The sequence below is a fragment of the Ascaphus truei genome, assembly GCF_040206685.1.
Source record: "Ascaphus truei isolate aAscTru1 chromosome 20 unlocalized genomic scaffold, aAscTru1.hap1 SUPER_20_unloc_2, whole genome shotgun sequence".
NCBI classification, from domain to species: domain Eukaryota; kingdom Metazoa; phylum Chordata; class Amphibia; order Anura; family Ascaphidae; genus Ascaphus; species Ascaphus truei.
This window is the reverse complement of record NW_027453858.1, coordinates 484,455-511,711: the sequence shown is the minus strand read 5'-3', so window position 1 is coordinate 511,711 and position 27,257 is coordinate 484,455. Positions and strand designations below refer to the sequence as shown.

The 27,257-nt window shown below is 55.1% G+C and overlaps 1 protein-coding gene across 1 annotated transcript; it reads right to left on the bottom strand.

Annotated features, from left to right (window-relative positions):
* Positions 1-1,857: 1,857 nt before the first annotated feature.
* Positions 1,858-27,257, bottom strand: LOC142474715 (class II histocompatibility antigen, M alpha chain). The gene is made up of 5 exons (XM_075580900.1): positions 26,563-27,257; positions 24,712-24,972; positions 15,138-15,419; positions 11,845-11,973; positions 1,858-3,489 (listed from the first exon to the last, which is right to left on the bottom strand). Exons 1-5 carry the CDS (start codon positions 26,624-26,626, stop codon positions 3,485-3,487), a joined length of 741 nt encoding a protein of 246 aa, XP_075437015.1. The 5' UTR covers positions 26,627-27,257; the 3' UTR covers positions 1,858-3,484.

The following is a 27,257-nucleotide window of genomic DNA, read 5'->3' as shown; positions in this document are numbered from 1 at the left end:
GACCTGGTGTTGGGCGTGTCACACACTGCAGTTGATGTTATGCGTGTCACACACTGGAGCTGATGTTATGCGTGTCACACACTGAAGCTGATGTTATGTGTCACACACAAGAGCTGATGTTATGCGTGTCACACACTGGAGCTGATGTTATGCGCGTCACACACTGGAGCTGATGTTATGCGTGTCACACACTGAAGCTGATGTTATTTGTCACACACTGGAGCTGATGTTATGCGTGTCACACACTGAAGCTGATGTTATGTGTCACACACTGGAGCTGATGTTATGCGTGTCACACGCTGGAGCTGATGTTATGTGTCACACACTGGAGCTGATGTTATGTGTCACACACTGGAGCTGATGTTATGCGTGTCACACACTGGAGCTGATGTTATGTGTCACACACTGGAGCTGATGTTATGTGTCACACACTGGAGCTGATGTTATGCGTGTCACACACTGGAGCTGATGTTATGTGTCACACACTGGAGCTGATGTTATGCGCGTCACACACTGGAGCTGATGTTATGCGCGTCACACACTGGAGCTGATGTTATGCGTGTCACACACTGGAGCTGATGTTATGCGCGTCACACACTGGAGCTGATGTTATGCGTGTCACACACTGGAGCTGATGTTATGCGTGTCACACACTGGAGCTGATGTTATGCGTGTCACACACTGGAGCTGATGTTATGCGTGTCACACACTGGAGCTGATGTTATGCGCGTCACACACTGGAGCTGATGTTATGCGTGTCACACACTGGAGCTGATTTTTGGCGTGTCACACACTGGAGCTGATGTTATGCGTGTCACACACTGGAGCTGATGTTATGCGTGTCACACACTGGAGCTGATGTTATGCGTGTCACACACTGGAGCTGGTGTTGGGCGTGTCACACACTGGAGCTGATGTTATGCGTGTCACACACTGGAGCTGATGTTATGCGTGTCACACACTGGAGCTGTGTTATGCGTGTCACACACTGGAGCTGATGTTATGCGTGTCACACACTGGAGCTGTGTTATGTGTGTCACACGCTGGAGCTGATGTGATGTGTGTCACACACTGGAGCTAAGGTTATGCGCGTCATACACTGGACCTGGTGTTGGGCGTGTCACACACTGGAGCTGATGTTATGAGTGTCACACACTGGAGCTGAGGTTATGCGTGTCACACACTGGAGCTGAGGTTATGCGTGTCACACACTGGAGCTGATGTTGTGTGTTTGTAAGGGAGTCCAGGGGTTAAAACTCCTGTTACAAGGCAGAAAACTGCATGGGTGTCTTGGTGTCTGCATGGTTTTGCCTGCCAACCGTGAGGAACCCACAGCCTCACCCAGCAGAGAAGGGCAAAAAGACTTCCTGGGAGCAGCAGGACTTCACTGCCTGCATCTTAAGTGCCTGGAGATATCGGAGACGCCGGACCAGAACACATTTGAGACTTTTCTATATTGTTCCCTAAATGTTGTTGTTATAAGTTTTGGACTGGGAACTGGCCTACCCAGCCAGTCAGCTAGAAAGGGCCACACTAATATTTAGTCAGTCTCCTGAAAGGAGTAGGTTTTGGTTTTATGATTTTATGTTTTTGCCTTAAAGGGGCAGTAGCCCTATTGTTTAGCTGCTGTTTTGTGGAGAATAAAATCACTCAAGTTTGGTTTACCCTAAACATTGCAATGTGTGGTATCTGATCTGACCTCGCCTACAGGCCACTCTGTCACACACTGGAGCTGATGTTATGCGTGTCACACATTGGAGTTGATGTTATGTGTGTGTCGCACACAGATGTGACAGTGGGTACACACTGTGCATTTTGTGCCCGTGTGTGGAAATGAGGAATCGGTCACAGACGTAGGAAAATAATCCCAGAGTTTATTACAAGTTTGCTGAGAGCTGGAAATACACATATCATTCAACACCAGGCACACACACCCATCACACACACACACACACACGTATCATTCAACATCACACACATACACACACGTATCATTCAACATCACACACACACCCATCACACACACACACGTATCATTCAACATCAGGCACACATACCCATCACACACACACACATCATTCAACACCAGGCACACATACCCATCACACACACACACATGTATCATTCAACACCAGGCACACATACCCATCACACACACACACGTATCATTCAACACCAGGCACACATACCCATCACACACACACACGTATCATTCAACACCAGGCACACATACCCATCACACACACACACATGTATCATTCAACACCAGGCACACATACCCATCACACACACACACGTTTCATTCAACACCAGGCACACATACCCATCACACACACACACGTATCATTCAACACCAGGCACACACACCCATAACACACACACGTATCATTCAACATCAGGCACACATACCCATCACACACACACACGTATCATTCAACACCAGGCACACATACCCATCACACACACGTATCATTCAACACCAGGCACACATACCCATCACACACACGTATCATTCAACACCAGGCACACATACCCAGCATACACATACACATATCATTCAACACCAGGCACATTTACCCAGCACACACATACCACAGAGGTAACACATACACATGCTTCACCACCAGGCACAAATACCACAGAGGTAACACATATACGAATCATTCAACACCAAGCACACACAACTGAGGTAACATATACACAAGTAACCTTTAACTATATACTCACATCACGCACACATACCCATCACACACAACCCACAGAGGTAACTCATACACACACATCACACACACACATCCCAGAGGGAACGCATACACAACTCACCTGTAACTACATAAACACATCACACACATACATAGATACCAATCACACACACACCAAGAGGGAACACTTACACAACAGACAGCGCTCTGCACAGACACACAGTGCTCTACACACACACACACAGCGCTCTGCACAAACACACACAGCGCTCTGCACAGACACACACACACAGCGCTCTGCACAAACACACACACAGAGCGCTCTGCACAGACACACACACACAGCGCTCTGCACAGACACACACACAGCGCTCTGCACAAACACACACACAGAGAGCTCTGCACAGACACACACACACAGCGCTCTGCACAGACACACACACAGCGCTCTGCACAGACACACACACACAGCGCTCTGCACAGACACACACACAGCGCTCTGCACAGACACACAGCGCTTTATAATGAATTGAAACTAAAGCTCTCCCCCCCTTCATTCACCCTCTCCCCTCCTCCGCTCCCCTCCCTCTCTTTTGTTATCCCATGAGTCTGGGAGCAATAAGGTACTTCAGTAGATGAGCAGAGGTCCCACGAGGTATACATCATGGCTGGGACACCAGTGAGGCACCACAGGAGGTACATGGTCACACACCCACAAACGGCATCATGGGAGGCTTCAGGACCATCATGGTGAAAAGGGGGGGCCGCTACATCTCGGGGGCTTAATCTGCGGGGAGAGGAGACAGGGAGATGTGGAGGTGGGGGGAGAAGGAGGAGATGCCACAGTGTCCCGTCCTGTAAGGCAGGACGAAGCGTCCTCAGGAGGGGACGAGGAGAGCGGGACAGCGGGATCTCTACAAGATGCAATGTTTCCAACCGAGAGAGACCCCACAGTGAGCCGGCCAAGCAACCCCAAATCTGACTGCAGGGAGGAGAGAAAGTGCAGAGAGAGAAGGGATGGAGAAGAAGAGAAGGTACGGGATGGAGAGAGAGAGAAGGTATGGGATGGAGAGGGAGAGAAGGTACTGGATGGAGAGGGAGAGAAGGTACGGGATGGAGAGGGAGAGAAGGTACGGGATGGAGAAGGGGAGAAGGTACGGGATGGAGAGGGAGAGAAGGTACGGGATGGAGAGGAAGAGAAGGTACGGGATGGAGAAGGGGAGAAGGTACGGGATGGAGAGGAAGAGAAGGTACGGGATGGAGAGGAAGAGAAGGTATGGGATGGAGAGGGAGATAAGGTACGGGATGGAGAGAAGGTACGGGATGGAGAGGAAGAGAAGGTACGGGATGGAGAGGAAGAGAAGGTACGGGATGGAGAGGAAGAGAAGGGATGAAGAAGAAGAGAAGGTACGGGATGGAGAGGGAGAGAAGGGATGGAGAAGAAGAGAAGGTATGGAATGGAGAAGTATAGAAGGTATGGGATGGAGAGGAAGACAAGGTATAGGATGGAGAGGAAGAGAAGGTACGGGATGGAGAGGAAGAGAAGTTACGGGTGGAGAGGAAGAGAAGGTACGGGATGGAGAGGGAGAGAAGGTACGGGATGGAGAGGGAGAGAAGGTACAGGATGGAGAGGGTGAGAAGGTACGGGGTGGAGGAAGAGAAGGTACTGGATGGAGAGGGAGAGAAGGTACGGGATGGAGAGGAAGAGAAGGTATAGGATGGAGAGGAAGAGAAGGTACGGGATGGAGAGGAAGAGAAGTTACGGGTGGAGAGGAAGATAAGGTACGGGATGGAGAGGGAGAGAAGGTACGGGATGGAGAGGGAGAGAAGGTACAGGATGGAGAGGGTGAGAAGGTACGGGGTGGAGGAAGAGAAGGTACTGGATGGAGAGGAAGAGAAGGTATGGGGTGGAGAGGAAGAGAAGGTACTGGATGGAGAGGAAGAGAAGGTACAGGGTGGAGAGGAAGAGAATGTACGGGATTGAGAGGGAGAGAAGGTACGGGATGGAGAGGGAGAGAAGGTACTGGATGGAGAGGGAGAGAAGGTACGGGATGGAGAGGAAGAGAAGGTACGGGATGGAGAGGAAGAGAAGGTACGGGATGGAGAGGAAGATAAGGTACGGGATGGGGAGGAAGATAAGGTACGGGATGGAGAGGGAGAGAATGTACGTGATGGAGAGGGAGGGAATGTACGGGATGGAGAGGGAGGGAATGTACGGGATGGAGAGGAAGAGAAGGTATGGGATGGAGAGGGAGAGAAGGTACGGGATGGAGAGGGAGAGAATGTATGGGATGGAGAGAAAGAGAAGGTACGGGATGGAGAGGAAGAGAATGTATGGGGTGGAGAGGAAGAGAAGGTACTGGATGGAGAGGGAGAGAAGGTACGGGATGGAGAGGAAGAGAATGTATGGGGTGGAGAGGAAGAGAAGGTACTGGATGGAGAGGGAGAGAAGGTACGGGATGGAGAGGAAGAGAAAGTACGGGATGGAGAGGGAGAGAATGTACGGGATGGAGAGGGAGGGAATGTACGGGATGGGGAGGGAGGGAATGTACGGGATGGAGAGGAAGAGAAGGTACGGGCTGGAGAGGAAGAGAAGGTACGGGATGGAGAGGAAGAGAAGGTACGGGATGGAGAGGGAGAGAATGTACGGGATGGAGAGGAAGAGAAGGTACGGGATGGAGAGGAAGAGAAGGTACGGGATGGGGAGGAAGAGAAGGTACGGGATGGAGAAGGGGAGAAGGTACGGGATGGAGAGGGAGAGAACGTACGGGATGGAGAGGAAGATAAGGTACGGGATGGAGAGGAAGAGAAGGTACGGGATGGAGAGGAAGAGAAGGTACGGGATGGAGAGGGAGAGCATGTACGGGATGGAGAGGAAGAGAAGGTACGGGATGGAGAGGAAGAGAAGGTACGGGATGGAGAGGAAGAGAAGGTACGGGATGGAGAGGGAGAGAAGGTACGGGGTGGAGAGGAAGAGAAGGTATGGGTGGAGAGGAAGAGAAGGTACGGGGTGGAGAGGAAGAGAAGGTACGGGATGGAGAGGGAGAGAAGGTACGGGATGGAGAAGAAGAGAAGGTACGGGATGGAGAGGAAGAGAAGGTACGGGATGGAGAGGAAGAGAAGGTACGGGATGGAGAGGAAGAGAAGGTACGGGATGGAGAAGAAGAGAAGGTACGGGATGGGGAGGAAGAGAAGGTACGGGCTGGAGAGGAAGAGAAGGTACGGGATGGAGAGGAAGAGAAGGTACGGGATGGAGAGGGAGAGAATGTACGGGATGGAGAGGAAGAGAAGGTACGGGATGGAGAGGAAGAGAAGGTACGGGATGGGGAGGAAGAGAAGGTACGGGATGGAGAAGGGGAGAAGGTACGGGATGGAGAGGGAGAGAACGTACGGGATGGAGAGGAAGATAAGGTACGGGATGGAGAGGAAGAGAAGGTACGGGATGGAGAGGAAGAGAAGGTACGGGATGGAGAGGGAGAGCATGTACGGGATGGAGAGGAAGAGAAGGTACGGGATGGAGAGGGAGAGAAGGTACGGGGTGGAGAGGAAGAGAAGGTATGGGTGGAGAGGAAGAGAAGGTACGGGGTGGAGAGGAAGAGAAGGTACGGGATGGAGAGGGAGAGAAGGTACGGGATGGAGAAGAAGAGAAGGTACGGGATGGAGAGGAAGAGAAGGTACGGGATGGAGAGGAAGAGAAGGTACGGGATGGAGAGGAAGAGAAGGTACGGGATGGAGAGGAAGAGAAGGTACGGGATGGGGAGGAAGAGAAGGTACGGGTGGAGAGGGAGAGAAGGTACGGGATGGAGAAGAAGAGAAGGTACGGGATGGAGAGGAAGAGAAGGTACAGGATGGAGAGGAAGAGAAGGTACGGGATGGAGAGGAAGAGAAGGTACGGGATGGAGAGGAAGAGAAGGTATGGGTGGAGAGGAAGAGAAGGTACGGGGTGGAGAGGAAGAGAAGGTACGGGATGGAGAGGGAGAGAAGGTACGGGATGGAGAAGAAGAGAAGGTACGGGATGGAGAGGAAGAGAAGGTACGGGATGGAGAGGAAGAGAAGGTACGGGATGGAGAGGAAGAGAAGGTACGGGATGGAGAGGAAGAGAAGGTACGGGATGGGGAGGAAGAGAAGGTACGGGTGGAGAGGGAGAGAAGGTACGGGATGGAGAGGAAGAGAAGGTACGGGATGGAGAGGAAGAGAAGGTACGGGATGGGGAGGAAGAGAAGGTACGGGTGGAGAGGAAGAGAAGGTACGGGATGGAGAGAAAGATAAGGTACGGGATGGAGAGGAAGAGAAGGTACGGGTGGAGAGGGAGAGAAGGTACGGGATGGAGAGGAAGAGAAGGTATGGGATGGAGAGGAAGATAAGGTACGGGATGGGGAGGAAGAGAAGGTACGGGTGGAGAGGGAGAGAAGGTACGGGATGGAGAGGGAGAGAAGGTACGGGATGGAGAGGGAGAGAAGGTACAGGATGGAGAAGGGGAGAAGGTATGGGATGGAGAGGAAGAGAAGGTACGGGATGGAGAGGAAGAGAAGGTACGGGTGGAGAGGGAGAGAAGGTACGGGATGGAGAGGAAGAGAAGGTACGGAATGGAGAGGAAGAGAAGGTACGGATGGAGAGGAAGAGAAGGTACGGGTGGAGAGGGAGAGAAGGTACGGGTGGAGAGGGAGAGAAGGTACGGAATGGAGAAGGGGAGAAGGTACGGGATGGAGAAATGGAGAAGGTATGGGATGGAGAGGGAGAGAAGGTACGGGATGGAGTGGAAGAGAAGGTATGGGATGGAGAGGGAGAGAAGGTACGGGATGGAGAGGAAGAGAAGGTACGGGAGGGAGAGAAGGTATGGGATGGAGAGGGAGAGAAGGTACGGGATGGAGAGGGAGAGAAGGTACAGGTTGGAGGAAGAGAAGGTACTGGATGGAGAGGGAGAGAAGGTATGGGATGGAGAGGGAGAGAATGTACTGGATGGAGAGGGAGAGAAGGTATGGGATGGAGAGGGAGAGAATGTACTGGATGGAGAGGGAGAGAAGGTATGGGGTGGAGAGGGAGAGAAGGTACGGGGATGGAGAGGGAGAGAATGTACGGGGTGGAGAGGGAGCAAAGGTACAGGATGGAGGAAGAGAAGGTACAGGGTGGAGAGGAAGAGAAGGTACGGGATGGAGAGGAAGAGAAGGTACGGGATGGAGAGGAAGAGAAGGTACGGGGTGGAGAGGAAGAGAAGGTACGGGATGGAGAGGAAGAGAAGGTACGGGATGGAGAGGAAGAGAAGGTACGGGATGGAGAGGAAGAGAAGGTACGGGATGGAGAGGAAGAGAAGGTACGGGGTGGAGAAGGGGAGAAGGTACGGGATGGGGAGGAAGATAAGGTACGGGATGGAGAGGGAGAGAAGGTACGGGACGGAGAGGAAGAGAAGGTACGGGATGGAGAGGAAGAGAAGGTACGGGATGGAGAGGAAGATAAGGTACGGGATGGAGAGGAAGAGAAGGTACAGGATGGAGAGGAAGAGAAGGTACGGGGTGGAGAGGAAGAGAAGGTACGGGATGGAGAGGAAGAGAAGGTACGGGGTGGAGAGGAAGATAAGGTACGGGGTGGAGAGGAAGAGAAGGTACGGGATGGAGAGGAAGATAAGGTACGGGGTGGAGAGGAAGAGAAGGTACGGGGTGGAGAGGAAGAGAAGGTACGGGGTGGAGAGGAAGAGAAGGTACGGGATGGAGAGGAAGATAAGGTACGGGGTGGAGAGGAAGAGAAGGTACGGGATGGAGAGGAAGAGAAGGTACGGGATGGAGAGGAAGATAAGGTACGGGATGGAGAGGAAGATAAGCTACGGGATGGGGAGGAAGATAAGGTACGAGGTGGAGAGGAAGAGAAGGTACGGGATGGAGAGGAAGAGAAGGTACGGGATGGAGAGGGAGAGAAGGTACGGGGTGGAGAGGAAGAGAAGGTATGGGTGGAGAGGAAGAGAAGGTACGGGGTGGAGAGGAAGAGAAGGTACGGGATGGAGAGGGAGAGAAGGTACGGGATGGAGAGGAAGAGAAGGTACGGGATGGAGAGGAAGAGAAGGTACGGGATGGAGAGGAAGAGAAGATACGGGATGGAGAGGAAGAGAAGGTACGGGATGGAGAGGAAGAGAAGGTACGGGATGGGGAGGAAGAGAAGGTACGGGTGGAGAGGAAGAGAAGGTACGGGATGGAGAGAAAGATAAGGTACGGGATGGAGAGGAAGAGAAGGTACGGGTGGAGAGGGAGAGAAGGTACGGGATGGAGAGGAAGAGAAGGTATGGGATGGAGAGGAAGATAAGGTACGGGATGGGGAGGAAGAGAAGGTACGGGTGGAGAGGGAGAGAAGGTACGGGATGGAGAGGGAGAGAAGGTACGGGATGGAGAGGGAGAGAAGGTACAGGATGGAGAAGGGGAGAAGGTATGGGATGGAGAGGAAGAGAAGGTACGGGATGGAGAGGAAGAGAAGGTACGGGTGGAGAGGATGAGAAGGTACGGGATGGAGAGGAAGAGAAGGTACGGAATGGAGAGGAAGAGAAGGTACGGATGGAGAGGAAGAGAAGGTACGGGTGGAGAGGGAGAGAAGGTACGGGTGGAGAGGGAGAGAAGGTACGGAATGGAGAAGGGGAGAAGGTACGGGATGGAGAAATGGAGAAGGTATGGGATGGAGAGGGAGAGAAGGTACGGGATGGAGTGGAAGAGAAGGTATGGGATGGAGAGGGAGAGAAGGTACGGGATGGAGAGGAAGAGAAGGTACGGGAGGGAGAGAAGGTATGGGATGGAGAGGGAGAGAAGGTACGGGATGGAGAGGGAGAGAAGGTACAGGTTGGAGGAAGAGAAGGTACTGGATGGAGAGGGAGAGAAGGTATGGGATGGAGAGGGAGAGAATGTACTGGATGGAGAGGGAGAGAAGGTATGGGATGGAGAGGGAGAGAATGTACTGGATGGAGAGGGAGAGAAGGTATGGGGTGGAGAGGGAGAGAAGGTACGGGGATGGAGAGGGAGAGAATGTACGGGGTGGAGAGGGAGCAAAGGTACAGGATGGAGGAAGAGAAGGTACAGGGTGGAGAGGAAGAGAAGGTACGGGATGGAGAGGGAGAGAAGGTACGGGATGGAGAGGAAGAGAAGGTACGGGGTGGAGAGGAAGAGAAGGTACGGGATGGAGAGGAAGAGAAGGTACGGGATGGAGAGGAAGAGAAGGTACGGGATGGAGAGGAAGAGAAGGTACGGGATGGAGAGGAAGAGAAGGTACGGGGTGGAGAAGGGGAGAAGGTACGGGATGGGGAGGAAGATAAGGTACGGGATGGAGAGGGAGAGAAGGTACGGGACGGAGAGGAAGAGAAGGTACGGGATGGAGAGGAAGAGAAGGTACGGGATGGAGAGGAAGATAAGGTACGGGATGGAGAGGAAGAGAAGGTACAGGATGGAGAGGAAGAGAAGGTACGGGGTGGAGAGGAAGAGAAGGTACGGGATGGAGATGAAGAGAAGGTACGGGGTGGAGAGGAAGATAAGGTACGGGGTGGAGAGGAAGAGAAGGTACGGGATGGAGAGGAAGATAAGGTACGGGGTGGAGAGGAAGAGAAGGTACGGGGTGGAGAGGAAGAGAAGGTACGGGGTGGAGAGGAAGAGAAGGTACGGGATGGAGAGGAAGATAAGGTACGGGGTGGAGAGGAAGAGAAGGTACGGGATGGAGAGGAAGAGAAGGTACGGGATGGAGAGGAAGATAAGGTACGGGATGGAGAGGAAGATAAGCTACGGGATGGGGAGGAAGATAAGGTACGGGGTGGAGAGGAAGAGAAGGTACAGGATGGAGAGGAAGAGAAGGTACGGGGTGGAGAGGAAGAGAAGGTACGGGATGGAGAGGAAGAGAAGGTACGGGGTGGAGAGGAAGAGAAGGTATGGGATGGAGAGGAAGAGAAGGTACGGGGTGGAGAGGAAGAGAAGCTACGGGATGGAGAGGAAGAGAAGGTACGGGATGGAGAGGAAGAGAAGGTACGGGATGGAGGAAGAGAAGGTACTGGATGGAGGAAGAGAAGGTACTGGATGGAGAGGAAGAGAAGGTACGGGGTGGAGAAGGGGATAAGGTACGGGATGGGGAGGAAGATAAGGTACGGGATGGAGAGGGAGAGAAGGTACGGGATGGGGGGGAAGATAAGGTACGGGATGGAGAGGGAGAGAAGGTACGGGATAGAGAGGAAGAGAAGGTACGGGATGGAGGAAGAGAAGGTATGGGTGGAGAGGAAGAGATGGTACGGGGTGGAGAGGAAGAGAAGGTACGGGATGGAGAGGGAGAGAAGGTACGGGATGGAGAAGAAGAGAAGGTACGGGATGGAGAGGAAGAGAAGGTACGGGATGGAGAGGAAGAGAAGGTACGGGATGGAGAGGAAGAGAAGGTACGGGATGGAGAGGAAGAGAAGGTACGGGATGGGGAGGAAGAGAAGGTACGGGTGGAGAGGGAGAGAAGGTACGGGATGGAGAGGAAGAGAAGGTACGGGATGGAGTGGAAGAGAAGGTACAGGATGGAGAGGGAGAGAAGGTACAGGATGGAGAGGAAGAGAAGGTACGGGATGGAGGAAGAGAAGGTACGGGATGGAGAGGAAGAGAAGGTACGGGATGGAGAGGAAGAGAAGGTACGGGGTGGAGAAGGGGAGAAGGTACGGGATGGGGAGGAAGATAAGGTACGGGATGGAGAGGGAGAGAAGGTACAGGGTGGAGAGGAAGAGAAGGTACGGGATGGAGAGGAAGAGAAGGTACGGGATGGAGAGGAAGAGAAGGTACGGGATGGGGAGGAAGATAAGGTACGGGATGGAGAGGGAGATAAGGTACGGGATGGAGAAGAAGAGAAGGTACGGGGTGGAGAGGAAGAGAAGGTACGGGATGGAGAGGAAGAGAAGGTACGGGATGGAGAGGAAGAGAAGGTACGGGATGGAGAGGAAGAGAAGGTACGGGATGGGGAGGGAGGAAGGCACGGGATGGAGAGGGAGAGAAGGTACGGAATGGAGAGGAAGAGAAGGTGGTTGGATGGAGAGGCAGAGAAGGTGGTTGGATGGAGAAGAGGAGGAAGAGAAGGTACGGGATGTGATGTGACAGTACGGTGCTGACACTGGTTTCCCCCCGTCCATGGGAGCAGACCAGGAAAGCTCCTAACTTACCCGTATTATTCAACTTCATGGCCATGAAGAAGAAGACACAACCCAGGATGAAGAAGAGGATGCCAAGAGCAAAGGCCAAACCGCACAGAGCGTCCTCCATTAACTCAGAGGGGACAGCGTACATGGGCACTGAGAGGGAGAGGACAGGGTTAAACCGGGTGTACCTTGCAGTGACACAGACAGAAGGGAGCTATGAGCCTGTCCCTCCCCCCGCAGGGTGACACAGTGACACAGACAGAAGGGAGCTATGAGTCTGTCCCTCCCCCGCAGGGTGACACAGACAGAAGGGAGCTATGAGCCTGTCCCTCCCCCCACAGGGTGACACAGTGACACAGACAGAAGGGAGCTATGAGTCTGTCCCTCCCCCGCAGGGTGACACAGACAGAAGGGAGCTATGAGCCTGTCCCTCCCCCCGCAGGGTGACACAGTGACACAGACAGAAGGGAGCTATGAGACTGCCCCTCCCCCCGCAGGGTGACACAGTGACACAGACAGAAGGGAGCTATGAGTCTGTCCCTCCCCCGCAGGGTGACACAGTGACACAGACAGAAGGGAGCTATGAGCCTGTCCCTCCCCCCACAGGGTGACACAGTGACACAGACAGAAGGGAGCTATGAGTCTGTCCCTCCCCCCGCAGGGTGACACAGTGACACAGACAGAAGGGAGCTATGTGTCTGTCCCTCCCCCCCGCAGGGTGACACAGTGACACAGACAGAAGGGAGCTATGAGTCTGTCCCTCCCTCCGCAGGGTGACACAGACAGAAGGGAGCTATGAGCCTGTCCCTCCCCCCGCAGGGTGACACTGTGACACAGACAGAAGGGAGCTATGAGTCTGTCCCTCCCCCAGCAGGGTGACACAGTGACACAGACAGAAGGGAGCTATGAGTCTGTCCCTCCCCCCGCAGGGTGACACAGTGACACAGACAGAAGGGAGCTATGAGTCTGTCCCTCCCCCCGCAGGGTGACACTGTGACACAGACAGAAGGGAGCTATGAGCCTGTCCCTCCCCCCGCAGGGTGACACAGTGACACAGACAGAAGGGTGCTATGTGTCTGTCCCTCCCCCCGCAGGGTGACACAGTGACAGACAGAAGGGAGCTATGAGTCTGTCCCTCCCCCCGCAGGGTGACACAGTGACACAGACAGAAGGGAGCTATGAGACTGTCCCTCCCCCCGCAGGGTGACACAGTGACACATAGAGAAGGGAGCTATGAGTCTGTCCCTCCCCCCGCAGGGTGACACAGTGACACAGACAGAAGGGAGGTATGAGCCTGTCCCTCCCCCCGCAGGGTGACACAGTGACACAGACAGAAGGGAGCTATGAGCCTGTCCCTCCCCCCAAAGGGTGACACAGTGACACAGACAGAAGGGAGCTATGAGTCTGTCCCTCCCCCCGCAGGGTGACACAGACAGAAGGGAGCTATGAGCCTGTCCCTCCCCCGCAGGGTGACACAGTGACACAGACAGAAGGGAGCTATGAGCCTGTCCCTCCCCCGCAGGGTGACACAGTGACACAGACAGAAGGGAGCTATGAGCCTGTCCCTCCCCCCGCAGGGTGACACAGACAGAAGGGAGCTATGAGTCTGTCCCGCCCCCCGCAGGGTGACAGTGACACAGACAGAAGGGAGCTATGAGCCTGTCCCTCCCCCGCAGGGTGACACAGTGACACAGAAGGGAGCTATGAGCCTGTCCCTCCCCCGCAGGTTGACACAGACAGAAGGGAGCTATGAGTCTGTCCCTCCCCCCACAGGGTGACACAGTGACACAGACAGAAGGGAGCTATGTGTCTGTCCCTCCCCCCGCAGGGTGACAGAGTGACACAGACAGAAGTGAGCTATGAGTCTGTCCCTCCCCTCGCAGGGTGACACAGTGACACAGACAGAAGGGAGCTATGAGTCTGTCCCTCCCCCCCGCAGGGTGACACAGTGACACAGACAGAAGGGAGCTATGAGACTGTCCCTCCCCTCGCAGGGTGACACAGTGACACAGACAGAAGGGAGCTACAGTATGAGTCTGTCCCTCCCCCGCAGGGTGACACAGTGACACAGACAGAAGGGAGCTATGAGTCTGTCCCTCCCCCGCAGGGTGACACAGAAAGAAGGGAGCTATGAGTCTCTCCCTCCCCTCGCAGGGTGACACAGTGACACAGACAGAAGGGAGCTATGAGTCTGTCCCTCCCCTCGCAGGGTGACACAGTGACACAGACAGAAGGGAGCTATGAGTCTGTCCCTCCCCTCGCAGGGTGACACAGTGACACAGACAGAAGGGAGCTATGAGTCTGTCCCTCCCCCCGCAGGGTGACACAGTGAAACAGACAGAAGTGAGCTATGAGTCTGTCCCTCCCCCCGCAGGGTGACACGGTGACACAGACAGAAGGGAGCTATGAGACTGTCCCTCCCCCCGCAGGGTAACACAGTGACACAGACAGAAGTGAGCTATGAGTCTGTCCCTCCCCCCGCAGGGTGACACAGTGAAACAGACAGAAGTGAGCTATGAGTCTGTCCCTCCCCCCGCAGGGTGACACGGTGACACAGACAGAAGGGAGCTATGAGACTGTCCCTCCCCCCGCAGGGTAACACAGTGACACAGACAGAAGGGAGCTATGAGTCTGTCCCTCCCCCGCAGGGTGACACAGTGACACAGACAGAAGGGAGCTATGAGTCTGTCCCTCCCCCGCAGGGTGACACAGTGACACAGACAGAAGGGAGCTATGAGTCTGTCCCTCCCCCCGCAGGGTGACACAGTGACACAGACAGAAGGGAGCTATGAGTCTGTCCCTCCCCCCGAAGGGTGACACAGTGACACAGACAGAAGGGAGCTATGAGTCTGTCCCTCCCCCCGCAGGGTGACACAGTGACACAGACAGAAGGGAGCTATGAGTCTGTCCCTCCCCCGCAGGGTGACACAGTGACACAGACAGAAGGGAGCTATGAGTCTGTCCCTCCCCCCGCAGGGTGACACAGTGACACAGACAGAAGGGAGCTATGAGTCTGTCCCTCCCCCGCAGGGTGACACAGTGACACAGACAGAAGGGAGCTATGAGCCTGTCCCTCCCCCCGCAGAGTGACACAGACAGAAGGGAGCTATGAGTCTGTCCCTCCCCCGCAGGGTGACACAGTGACACAGACAGAAGGGAGCTATGAGCCTGTCCCTCCCACCGCAGGGTGACACAGTGACACAGACAGAAGGGAGCTATGAGTCTCTCCCTCCCCCCGCAGGGTGACACAGTGACACAGACAGAAGGGAGCTATGAGCCTGTCCCTCCCCCGCAGGGTGACAGTAGCGTGCCCTCACCCCAGTATGTGACACTGGAGGTGCTCTCCGCATCTTCTTGCACGTGGCAGGAGTACTTGTCGTTGTATTGGGGGGTGACGTTGAGATAGGAGAAGGTCTGGAAGCCCAGGTCCGGCATGGCGAAGTAGCCGGACGAGCCCGCCTCCCGCGCCTCCTCCTCATCGTTCCTCCTCCACGTGACGGTCAGCGCGGGGGGGTACACGTTACCCACAGAGCAGATCAGGGTGTTGGGCTGACCCATCTCCAGGGGCCGCGCAGGGAAAATCTTCATATCCAGGATACCTGGGGGGAGAGGGGTTCAGGTGTGGTTATATCCCCCCACCCCCTCCACCCCCGCAGAATTGGGCAGTGGTACAGCCCAGATGTGGTGTTATTCCACCCCCCGCAGAATTGGGCAGTGGTACAGCCCAGATGTGGTGTTATTGCACCCCCTGCAGAATTGGGCAGTGGTACAGCCCAGATGTGGTGTTATTCCACCCCCTGCAGAATTGGGCAGTGGTACAGCCCAGATGTGGTGTTATTCCACCCCCGGCAGAATTGGGCAGTGGTACAGCCCAGATGTGGTGTTATTCCACCCCCGCAGAATTGGACAGTGGTACAGCCCAGATGTGGTGTTATTCCACCCCCGGCAGAATCGGGCAGTGGTACAGCCCAGATGTGGTGTTATTCCACCCCCTGCAGAATTGGACAGTGGTACAGCCCAGATGTGGTGTTATTCCACCCCCTGCAGAATTGGGCAGTGGTACAGCCCAGATGTGGTGTTATTCCACCCTCTGCAGAATTGGGCAGTGGTACAGCCCAGATGTGGTGTTATTCCACCCCCCGCAGAATTGTACAGTGGTACAGCCCAGATGTGGTGTTATTCCACCCCCTGCAGAATTGGGCAGTGGTACAGACCAGATGTGGTGTTATTTTACCCCCTGCAGAATTGGGCAGTGGTACAGCCCAGATGTGGTGTTATTCCACCCCCTGCAGAATTGGGCAGTGGTACAGCCCAGATGTGGTGTTATTCCACCCCCTGCAGAATTGGGCAGTGGTACAGCCCAGATGTGGTGTTATTCCACCCCCTGCAGAATTGGGCAGTGGTACAGCCCAGATGTGGTGTTATTCCACCCCCTGCAGAATTGGGCAGTGGTACAGCCCAGATGTGGTGTTATTCCACCCCCGGCAGAATTGGGCAGTGGTACAGCCCAGATGTGGTGTTATTCCACCCCCGCAGAATTGGACAGTGGTACAGCCCAGATGTGGTGTTATTCCACCCCCGGCAGAATCGGGCAGTGGTACAGCCCAGATGTGGTGTTATTCCACCCCCTGCAGAATTGGACAGTGGTACAGCCCAGATGTGGTGTTATTCCACCCCCTGCAGAATTGGGCAGTGGTACAGCCCAGATGTGGTGTTATTCCACCCTCTGCAGAATTGGGCAGTGGTACAGCCCAGATGTGGTGTTATTCCACCCCCCGCAGAATTGGACAGTGGTACAGCCCAGATGTGGTGTTATTCCACCCCCTGCAGAATTGGGCAGTGGTACAGACCAGATGTGGTGTTATTTTACCCCCTGCAGAATTGGGCAGTGGTACAGCCCAGATGTGGTGTTATTCCACCCCCCGCAGAATTGGGCAGTGGTACAGCCCAGATGTGGTGTTATTCCACCCCCTGCAGAATTGGGCAGTGGTACAGCCCAGATGTGGTGTTATTCCACCCCCTGCAGAATTGGGCAGTGGTACAGCCCAGATGTGGTGTTATTCCACCCCCTGCAGAATTGGGCAGTGGTACAGCCCAGATGTGGTGTTATTCCACCCCCTGCAGAATTGGGCAGTGGTACAGCCCAGATGTGGTGTTATTCCACCCCCTGCAGAATTGGGCAGTGGTACAGCCCAGATGTGGTGTTATTCCACCCCCTGCAGAATTGGGTAGTGGTACAGCCCAGATGTGGTGTTATTCCACCCCCGCAGAATTGGGCAGTGGTACAGCCCAGATGTGGTGTTATTCCACCCCCCGCAGAATTGGGCAGTGGTACAGCTCAGATGTGGTGTTATTCCACCCCCCGCAGAATTGGGCAGTGGTACAGCTCAGATGTGGTGTTATTCCACCCCTCGCAGAATTGGGCAGTGGTACAGCCCAGATGTGGTGTTATTCCACCCCCTGCAGAATTGGGCAGTGGTACAGCCCAGATGTGTTGTTATTCCACCCCTGCAGAATTGGGCAGTGGTACAGCCCAGATGTGGTGTTATTCCACCCCCTGCAGAATTGGGCAGTGGTACAGCCCAGATGTGGTGTTATTCCACCCCCCCGCAGAATTGGGCAGTGGTACAGCCCAGATGGGGTGTTATTCCACCCCCCGCAGAATTGGGCAGTGGTACAGCCCAGATGGGGTGTTATTCCTCCCCCCGCAGAATTGGGCAGTGGTACAGCCCAGATGTGGTGTTATTCCACCCCCCCGCAGAATTGGGCAGTGGTACAGCCCAGATGGGGTGTTATTCCACCCCCTGCAGAATTGGACAGTGGTACAGCCCAAATGTGGTGTTATTCCACCCCCTGCAGAATTGGACAGTGGTACAGCCCAGATGTGGTGTTATTCCACCCCCCGCAGAATTGGGCAGTGGTACAGCCCAGATGTGGTGTTATTGCACCCCCTGCAGAATTGGGCAGTGGTACAGCCCAGATGTGGTGTTATTCCACCCCCTGCAGAATTGGGCAGTGGTACAGCCCAGATGTGGTGTTATTCCACCCCCTGCAGAATTGGGCAGTGGTACAGCCCAGATGTGGTGTTATTGCACCCCCTGCAGAATTGGGCAGTGGTACAGCCCAGATGTGGTGTTATTCCACCCCCTGCAGAATTGGACAGTGGTACAGCCCAGATGTGGTGTTATTGCACCCCCTGCAGAATTGGGCAGTGGTACAGCCCAGATGTGGTGTTATTCCACCCCCTGCAGAATTGGGCAGTGCTACAGCCCAGATGTGGTGTTATTCCACCCCCTGCAGAATTGGGCAGTGCTACAGCCCAGATGTGGTGTTATTCCACCCCCCGCAGAATTGGGCAGTGGTACAGCCCAGATGTGGTGTTATTCCACCCCCCGCAGAATTGGGCAGTGGTACAGCCCAGATGGGGTGTTATTCCTCCCCCCGCAGAATTGGGCAGTGGTACAGCCCAGATGTGGTGTTATTCCACCCCCCGCAGAATTGGGCAGTGGTACAGCCCAGATGGGGTGTTATTCCACCCCCTGCAGAATTGGACAGTGGTACAGCCCAAATGTGGTGTTATTCCACCCCCTGCAGAATTGGACAGTGGTACAGCCCAGATGTGGTGTTATTCCACCCCCCACAGAATTGGGCAGTGGTACAGCCCAGATGTGGTGTTATTGCACCCCCTGCAGAATTGGGCAGTGGTACAGCCCAGATGTGGTGTTATTCCACCCCCTGCAGAATTGGGCAGTGGTACAGCCCAGATGTGGTGTTATTCCACCCCCTGCAGAATTGGGCAGTGGCACAGCCCAGATGTGGTGTTATTGCACCCCCTGCAGAATTGGGCAGTGCTACAGCCCAGATGTGGTGTTATTCCACCCCCTGCAGAATTGGGCAGTGGTACAGCCCAGATGTGGTGTTATTCCACCCCCTGCAGAATTGGACAGTGGTACAGCCCAGATGTGGTGTTATTGCACCCCCTGCAGAATTGGGCAGTGGTACAGCCCAGATGTGGTGTTATTCCACCCCCTGCAGAATTGGGCAGTGCTACAGCCCAGATGTGGTGTTATTCCACCCCCTGCAGAATTGGGCAGTGCTACAGCCCAGATGTGGTGTTATTCCACCCCCCCCGCAGAATTGGGCAGTGGTACAGCCCAGATGGGGTGTTATTCCACCCCCTGCAGAATTGGACAGTGGTACAGCCCAAATGTGGTGTTATTCCACCCCCTGCAGAATTGGACAGTGGTACAGCCCAGATGTGGTGTTATTCCACCCCCCGCAGAATTGGTGTTATTCCACCCCCTGCAGAATTGGGCAGTGGTACAGCCCAGATGTGGTGTTATTCCACCCCCTGCAGAATTGGGCAGTGGTACAGCCCAGATGTGGTGTTATTGCACCCCCTGCAGAATTGGGCAGTGCTACAGCCCAGATGTGGTGTTATTCCACCCCCTGCAGAATTGGGCAGTGGTACAGCCCAGATGTGGTGTTATTCCACCCCCTGCAGAATTGGACAGTGGTACAGCCCAGATGTGGTGTTATTGCACCCCCTGCAGAATTGGGCAGTGGTACAGCCCAGATGTGGTGTTATTCCACCCCCTGCAGAATTCGGCAGTGCTACAGCCCAGATGTGGTGTTATTCCACCCCCTGCAGAATTGGGCAGTGCTACAGCCCAGATGTGGTGTTATTCCACCCCCTGCAGAATTGGGCAGTGGTACAGCCCAGATGTGGTGTTATTGCACCCCCTGCAGAATTGGGCAGTGCTACAGCCCAGATGTGGTGTTATTCCACCCCCTGCAGAATTGGGCAGTGGTACAGCCCAGATGTGTTGTTATTGCACCCCCTGCAGAATTGGGCAGTGGTACAGACCAGATGTGGTGTTATTGCACCCCCTGCAGAATTGGACAGTGCTACAGCCCAGATGTGGTGTTATTCCACCCCCTGCAGAATTGGGCAGTGCTACAGCCCAGATGTGGTGTTATTCCACCCCCTGCAGAATTGGGCAGTGCTACAGCCCAGATGTGGTGTTATTCCACCCCCTGCAGAATTGGGCAGTGGTACAGCCCAGATGTGGTGTTATTGCACCCCCTGCAGAATTGGGCAGTGCTACAGCCCAGATGTGGTGTTATTCCACCCCCTGCAGAATTGGGCAGTGGTACAGCCCAGATGTGGTGTTATTGCACCCCCTGCAGAATTGGGCAGTGGTACAGACCAGATGTGGTGTTATTCCACCCCCTGCAGAATTGGGCAGTGGTACAGCCCAGATGTGGTGTTATTCCACCTCCTGCAGAATTGGGCAGTGGTACAGCCCAGATGTGGTGTTATTGCACCCCCTGCAGAATTGGGCAGTGGTACAGCCCAGATGTGGTGTTATTCCACCCCCTGCAGAATTGGACAGTGGTACAGCCCAGATGTGGTGTTATTGCACCCCCTGCAGAATTGGGCATACTATCTGGGTATGTTTCATTGAGTTGATTGGGCAGACCCCACCCTTCATTGTTATTCAATTGCATGTGAGCAGAGTATTTAAGACAGACTGCCTTGGCTGTGAGTCCCATCAAAAGTGTCACATTGAAAGTGTCTGTAGAGTTAATTTTGAAGTTGTAATTGGAGGAGAAGATTAGAGGAAGATCTGGATTCTGCAGCTGTGAGAACCTAACTTATTCTAAACTTTGTGATTCTTTGTACTCTTTCTATCCTCCAATAACTGGGAAGTCTCTCCCCCTGCGCCTCACCGTGCCCTCTCCCCCTGCGCCTCACCGCGCCCTCTCCCCCTGCGCCTCACCGTGCCCTCTCCCCCTGCGCCTCACCGTGCCCTCTCCCCCTGCGCCTCACCGTGCCCTCTCCCTCTGCGCCTCACCGTGCCCTCTCCCCCTGCGCCTCACCGTGCCCTCTCCCCCTGCGCCTCACCGTGCCCTCTCCCCCTGCGCCTCGCCGTGCCCTCTCCCCCTGCGCCTCGCCGTGCCCTCTCCCCCTGCGCCTCACCGTGCCCTCTCCCCCTGCGCCTCACCGTGCCCTCTCCCCCTGCGCCTCGCCGTGCCCTCTCCCCCTGCGCCTCGCCGTGCCCTCTCCCCCTGCGCCTCACCGTGCCCTCTCCCCCTGCGCCTCACCGTGCCCTCTCCCCCTGCGCCTCACCGTGCCCTCTCCCCCTGCGCCTCACAGTGCCCTCTCCCCCTGCGCCTCACCGTGCCCTCTCCTCCTGCGCCTCACCGTGCCCTCTCCTCCTGCGCCTCACCGTGCCCTCTCCCCCTGCGCCTCACCGTGCCCTCTCCCCCTGCGCCTCACCGTGCCCTCTCCCCCTGCGCCTCACCGTGCCCTCTCCCCCTGCGCCTCACCGTGCCCTCTCCCCCTGCGCCTCACCGTGCCCTCTCCCCCTGCGCCTCACTGTGCCCTCTCCCCCTGCGCCTCACCGTGCCCTCTCCCCCTGCGCCTCACTGTGCCCTCTCCCCCTGCGCCTCACCGTGCCCTCTCCCCCTGCGCCTCACCGTGCCCTCTCCCGCTGCGCCTCACCGTGCCCTCCCTACTGCTTTTTCTGTTTACTGTTTCCTCACTCCTTTGTGAATGTCTCTGTTCTCTCCAACTTCCCCACTCCCCACTGCACCATTATTTATACACCTCTCTCCCAACAACTTCTTTACCCCTCAATAAAAAACACCCCCACAAATCCTCTATTCACACCCTCTATCTCCTCCTTCCCGCTGCTGGGGATCTCCCCTAAGCCTGAAGCCAGACCTACACACCTGCTCTCACCCACGCCTCCCTGCCACCTCCTCTCACCCACGCCTCCCTGCCATCTCTTCTGACCCACGCCTCCCTGCCATCTCTTCCCCCCCACGCCTCCCTGCCATCTCTTCTCCCCCACGCCTCCCTGCCATCTCTTCTCACCCACGCCTCCCTGCCATCTCTTCCCCCCCACGCCTCCCTGCCACCTCTTCTCACCCACACCTCCCTGCCATCTCTTCTCACCCATGCCTCCCTGCCACCTCTTCTCACCCACGCCTCCCTGCCACCTCCTCTCACCCACGCCTCCCTGCCACCTCTTCTCACCCACGCCTCCCTGCCATCTCTTCTCACCCACGCCTCCCTGCCATCTCTTCTCACCCACGCCTCCCTGCCATCTCTTCCCCCCCACGCCTCCCTGCCACCTCTTCTCACCCACACCTCCCTGCCATCTCTTCTCACCCACGCCTCCCTGCCACCTCTTCTCACCCACGCCTCCCTGCCACCTCCTCTCACCCACGCCTCCCTGCCACCTCTTCTCACCCACGCCTCCCTGCCACCTCCTCCCACCCACGCCTCCCTGCCATCTCTTCTTACCCACGCCTCCCTGCCATCTCCTCTCACCCACGCCTCCCTGCCACCTCTTCTCACCCACGCCTCCCTGCCATCTCTTCTCACCCACGCCTCCCTGCCATCTCTTCTCACCCACGCCTCCCTGCCATGTCATCTCACCCACGCCTCCCTGCCATCTCTTCTCACCCACGCCTCCCTGTCACCTGATCTCACCCATGCCTCCCTGCCACCTGATCTCACCCATGCCTCCCTGCCACCTCCTCTCACCCACGCCTCCCTGCCATCTCTTCTCACCCACGCCTCCCTGCCATCTCTTGTCACCCACGCCTCCCTGCCATCTCTTGTCACCCACGCCTCCCTGCCATCTCTTCTCACCCACGCCTCCCTGCCACCTCCTCTCACCCACGCCTCCCTGCCATCTCTTGTCACCCACGCCTCCCTGCCATCTCTTCTCACCCACGCCTCCCTGCCATCTCTTCTCACCCACGCCTCCCTGCCATCTCTTCTCACCCACGCCTCCCTGCCACCACCTCTCACCCACGCCTCCCTGCCACCTCCTCTCACCCACGCCTCCCTGCCATCTCTTCTCACCCACGCCTCCCTGCCATCTCTTCTCACCCACGCCTCCCTGCCATCTCTTCTCACCCACGCCTCCCTGCCATCTACTCTCACCCACGCCTCCCTGCCATCTCTTCTCACCCACGCCTCCCTGCCATCTCTTTCTAAAAGCTGTGATTCTTTGTACTCTTTCTATCCCCCAATACCTGGGAAGTCTCTCCCCCTGCGCCTCACCGTGCCCTCTCCCCTACGCCTCACCGTGCCCTCTCCCCCTGCGCCTCACCGTGCCCTCTCCCCTGCGCCTCACCGTGCCCTCTCCCCCTGCGCCTCACCGTGCCCTCTCCCCCTGCGCCTCACCGTGCCCTCTCCCCCTGCGCCTCACCGTGCCCTCTCCCCCTGCGCCTCACCGTGCCCTCTCCCCCTGCGCCTCACGTGCCCTCTCCCCTACGCCTCACCGTGCCCTCTCCCCCTGCGCCTCACCGTGCCCTCTCCCCCTGCGCCTCACCGTGCCCTCTCCCCCTGCGCCTCACCGTGCCCTCTCCCCTGCGCCTCACTGTGCCCTCTCCCCCTGCGCCTCACCGTGCCCTCTCCCCCTGCGCCTCACCGTGCCCTCTCCCCCTGCGCCTCACCGTGCCCTCTCCCCCTGCGCCTCACCATGCCCTCTCCCCCTGCGCCTCACCGTGCCCTCTTCCCCTGCGAATCACCGTGCCCTCCCTACTGCTTTTTCTGTTTACTGTTTCCTCACTCCTTTGTGAATGTCTCTGTTCTCTCCAACTTCCCCACTCCCCACTGCACCATTATTTATACACCTCTCTCCCAACAACTTCTTTACCCCTCAATAAAAAACACCCACACAAATCCTCTATCACACCCTCTATCTACTACTTCCCGCTGCTGGGGATCTCCCCTAAACCTAAACCCAGACATACACACCTGATCTCACCCATGCCTCCCTGCCACCTCCTCTCACCCACGCCTCCCTGCCATCTCTTCCCCTGTAAATGGTGTTAACCTTCTGATTTAATACTGACTGACCTTAAAACTCGCCCCACAAATCCAGCATCCCAACAGAACAGCCTGCACTCATGGCTACTGTCCCACCCACAGTCACTCCTACCACCCATTGTGCCCAAGCACTGCCATCTACAGCACTTATTCCCTCATCATTCCAATACATACATATATATGCCCTCGTTGGCTGAACCCGCCGGGGGCGGGGGGGGGGGGATTCATGGCCACGCCCCCGTCGCAAGTTGTAAACACAAATTGCCTGTCTTTTGAAAAAATGGTCGTGGGGCGCGGCTGGCAAATGCGCGCGAAGGTGCGTACTGGGCCCCGTTAAGGGGCGTTACTTGTTCATACGGCGCACGCCGAGCCGGGAGCTGTACGAACACACTGGAGCCGCAGCCTAACAATGTAATAAAGCAGAACCAGCTTTGGATCGGTACTGACACGGATCTGTGCAAAATGGCTGAGAACGCCTGCGGAGATCCCGCAGTAAATAGCAGTGCTACTCGCTCCTCCACTGACTTCTCCCCTCGGCCCCCTCTCACCCCTCCGCTCACTTATCCGCTCGCCCCTCCACTCACTCCTCCACTCGCCCCTGCCCACTCAGTTTTCCTCTCGCCCTCGCAAGCCTCCGTTGACGGGATGATGTAAGTCACCGGAACCCGACGCGTTCCGACACATATCCTTGTGAGGGCGGAGCCAAAGCCCGTACTTCTTTATGACACTGTTTGTACATTACGGCGCGATGGAACGGGCGCGGCGGCTTCTGCGCTCCATGGAGATTTTCTCATCGATATATTGAAGCTGTGAAGGACCCCACTCACTCCCCACTCACTTCCCACCCACTCAGGTATTTCTATATACTGTATACAACAGGTATAGTTTATATACACACACACACACACACGGCACAGTAGAGATATACAATGGATATATTTTTGTAAGTGGTGTGTGTATATATATATATATATATATATATATACACACACACACGGTCCCCAGGAAAGGTATATTCTGGTTGTGTGACCCCTGACCTTTGATCTCTGGCATGAGTTCCCCCAGTGCCGTGGTCAGCATTTCGCGGTAGTTCTGGCACCGCGCCACATCCTGTGTTATCTGCGTCGGGTCGGGGAAGACGCTGCGCTTCGCCCAGGCCTGGAAATCGCTGATCCGTGGGACGGCGCAGGCGTGCGGGAAATCGTAACGGAACATCTGCTCGTCATCAAACATCTTCAGCAGGCCGGAGGCTGGGGAGCGAGGCTGGCAGAACAGGGCGTCCAACAGGTAGTGAGTGTCTGGGAGAGAGGGGGGAGGGGGTGGGAGAGGGGGTGAGAGAGAGGGGAGGGGGAGAGGAGCAGGGAGAGAGGGGATGGGGGAGAGAGAGGAGGGGAGGTGGGAAGTGAGAGAGGGGGAAGAAAGAGGGGAGAAAGAGGGGGGGGAGAGAGGGTGGGAAAGAGTTAGAGGAGGGAGAAGAGAGGGAGGGGGTGAGAGAGCGAGGGGAGGGGGGAGTAGCAGGGAGAGAGGGGATGGGGGAGAGAGAGGAGGGGAGGTGGGAAGTGAGAGAGGGGGAAGAAAGAGGGGGAAGAGAGAGAGGAGAGAGAGAGGGTGGCAAAGAGTGAGAGCAGGGAGAAGAGAGAGAGGGGGTGAGAGAGGGGAGGGGTAGAGGAGCAGGGAGAGGGGATGGGGGAGAGAGGAGGGGAGGGTGGGAAGTGAGAGAAGGGGGAAGAAAGAGGGGGAAGAGAGGGGTGAGAGAGGGTGGGAAAGAGTGAGAGAAGGGAGAAGATAGGGAGGGGTTGAGCGAGAGAGGGGAGAGGAGGGGAGGGTGGGAAGTGAGAGAAGGGGGAGGAAAGAGGGGGAAGAAAGAGAGGGGGAGATAAAGGGGGGAAGAGAGAGGGTGGGAAAGAGTGAGAGGGGGAGAGAGAGACAGGGGAGAGAGAGAGGGGGGAGTAAGAGAGAGATAGGGGAGAGAGAGAGAGTTACATATTTATACACTGTATATATATATTATCCATCTCATGATATATTTACAGGGAGAAGGAGCGGTTCAGGGGATCAACGACACTGAGTGTGAAGCAGGGAACCCGGCTCAATTCCCGGTGTCGGCTCCTTGTGACCTTGGGCGAGTCACTTTGTCTCCCTGTGCCTCAGGCACCAAAACATAGAGTGTAAGCTCCACGGGGCAGGGACCTGCGCCTGCAAAATGTCTCTGTAACGCGCTGCGTACAACTAGCAGCGCTATACAAGAACATGCTATTATTATTATTATACACTATATATATATATATATATATACATGTAGAGGTATCAGTACCGTGTTAGCCGAGCTTCAATAATCAAAAAATAAATAGATGATACCGTTCTGTGGCTAACGAAATGCTTTTATTTGTGCGAGCTTTCGAGATACACTGATCTCTTCTTCCGGCGATGTTACAATGAATGAAGCAAAAGGTTACTGTTTTTAAGTTATCCTTGCTTCATTCATTGTAACATCGCCGGAAGAAGAGATCAGTGTATCTCGAAAGCTCGCACAAATAAAAGCATTTCGTTAGCCACAGAACGGTATCATCTATTTATTTTTTGATTATATATATATATATATATATTATCCATCACGTTATATATTTATATACACTGTATATATATATATTATCCATCTCGTTATATATTTATACACACTGTATATATATTATCCATCTCGTTATATATTTATACACACTGTATATATATTATCCATCTCGTTATATATTTATACACACTGTATATATATTATCCATCACGTTATACAGTTATACACACGTTCTGCGGGCGGCCATATTACATGTGACCCGGCTTTAGCGACTAATAATAGTAATTCTACTAATAAGTAAATAAAAAGGTTTCCTTACCTGGCTGGCCCAGCGCTGTCTGCAGGGCGATCGTCAGCAGCCATACGTACCCGAGACCCCGCATGGTACGTATATACACTACACCCCTCGTATAGCCGGGCACACTATATATATATATATATTTCTATCCGTATATACTGAGCCTTGAGTGCTGCACAGACTTCTTCACACAGCGTGTATATAAATATATATATATATATATATATATACTGTATATATACGTCCCGGTGCTGTATATAGTATACTCCTTCAGTATATAGCAGTCCAAGGCTCTTATATATAGATCAGTCTCTAGTTCCAGTATATACGGGTCCCAGGCTCTGACTGTATATAGATCAGTCTCTAGTTCCAGTATATACGGGTCCCAGGCTCTGACTGTATATAGATCAGTCTCTAGTTCCAGTATATACGGGTCCCAGGCTCTGACTGTATATAGATCAGTCTCTAGTTCCAGTATATACGAGTCCCAGGCTCCAGTTGCTGTGTATAGATCAGTCTCTAGTTCCAGTATATACGGGTCCCAGGCTCTGACTGTATATAGATCAGTTTCTAGTTCCAGTATATACGGGTCTCAGGCTCTGACTGTATATACAGTAGATCAGTCTCTAGTTCCAGTATATACGGGTCCCAGGCTCCAGTTGCTGTATACACGCACAGTCCGGTATATGAGTACTGTCTGAGAATAAAAACTGTGT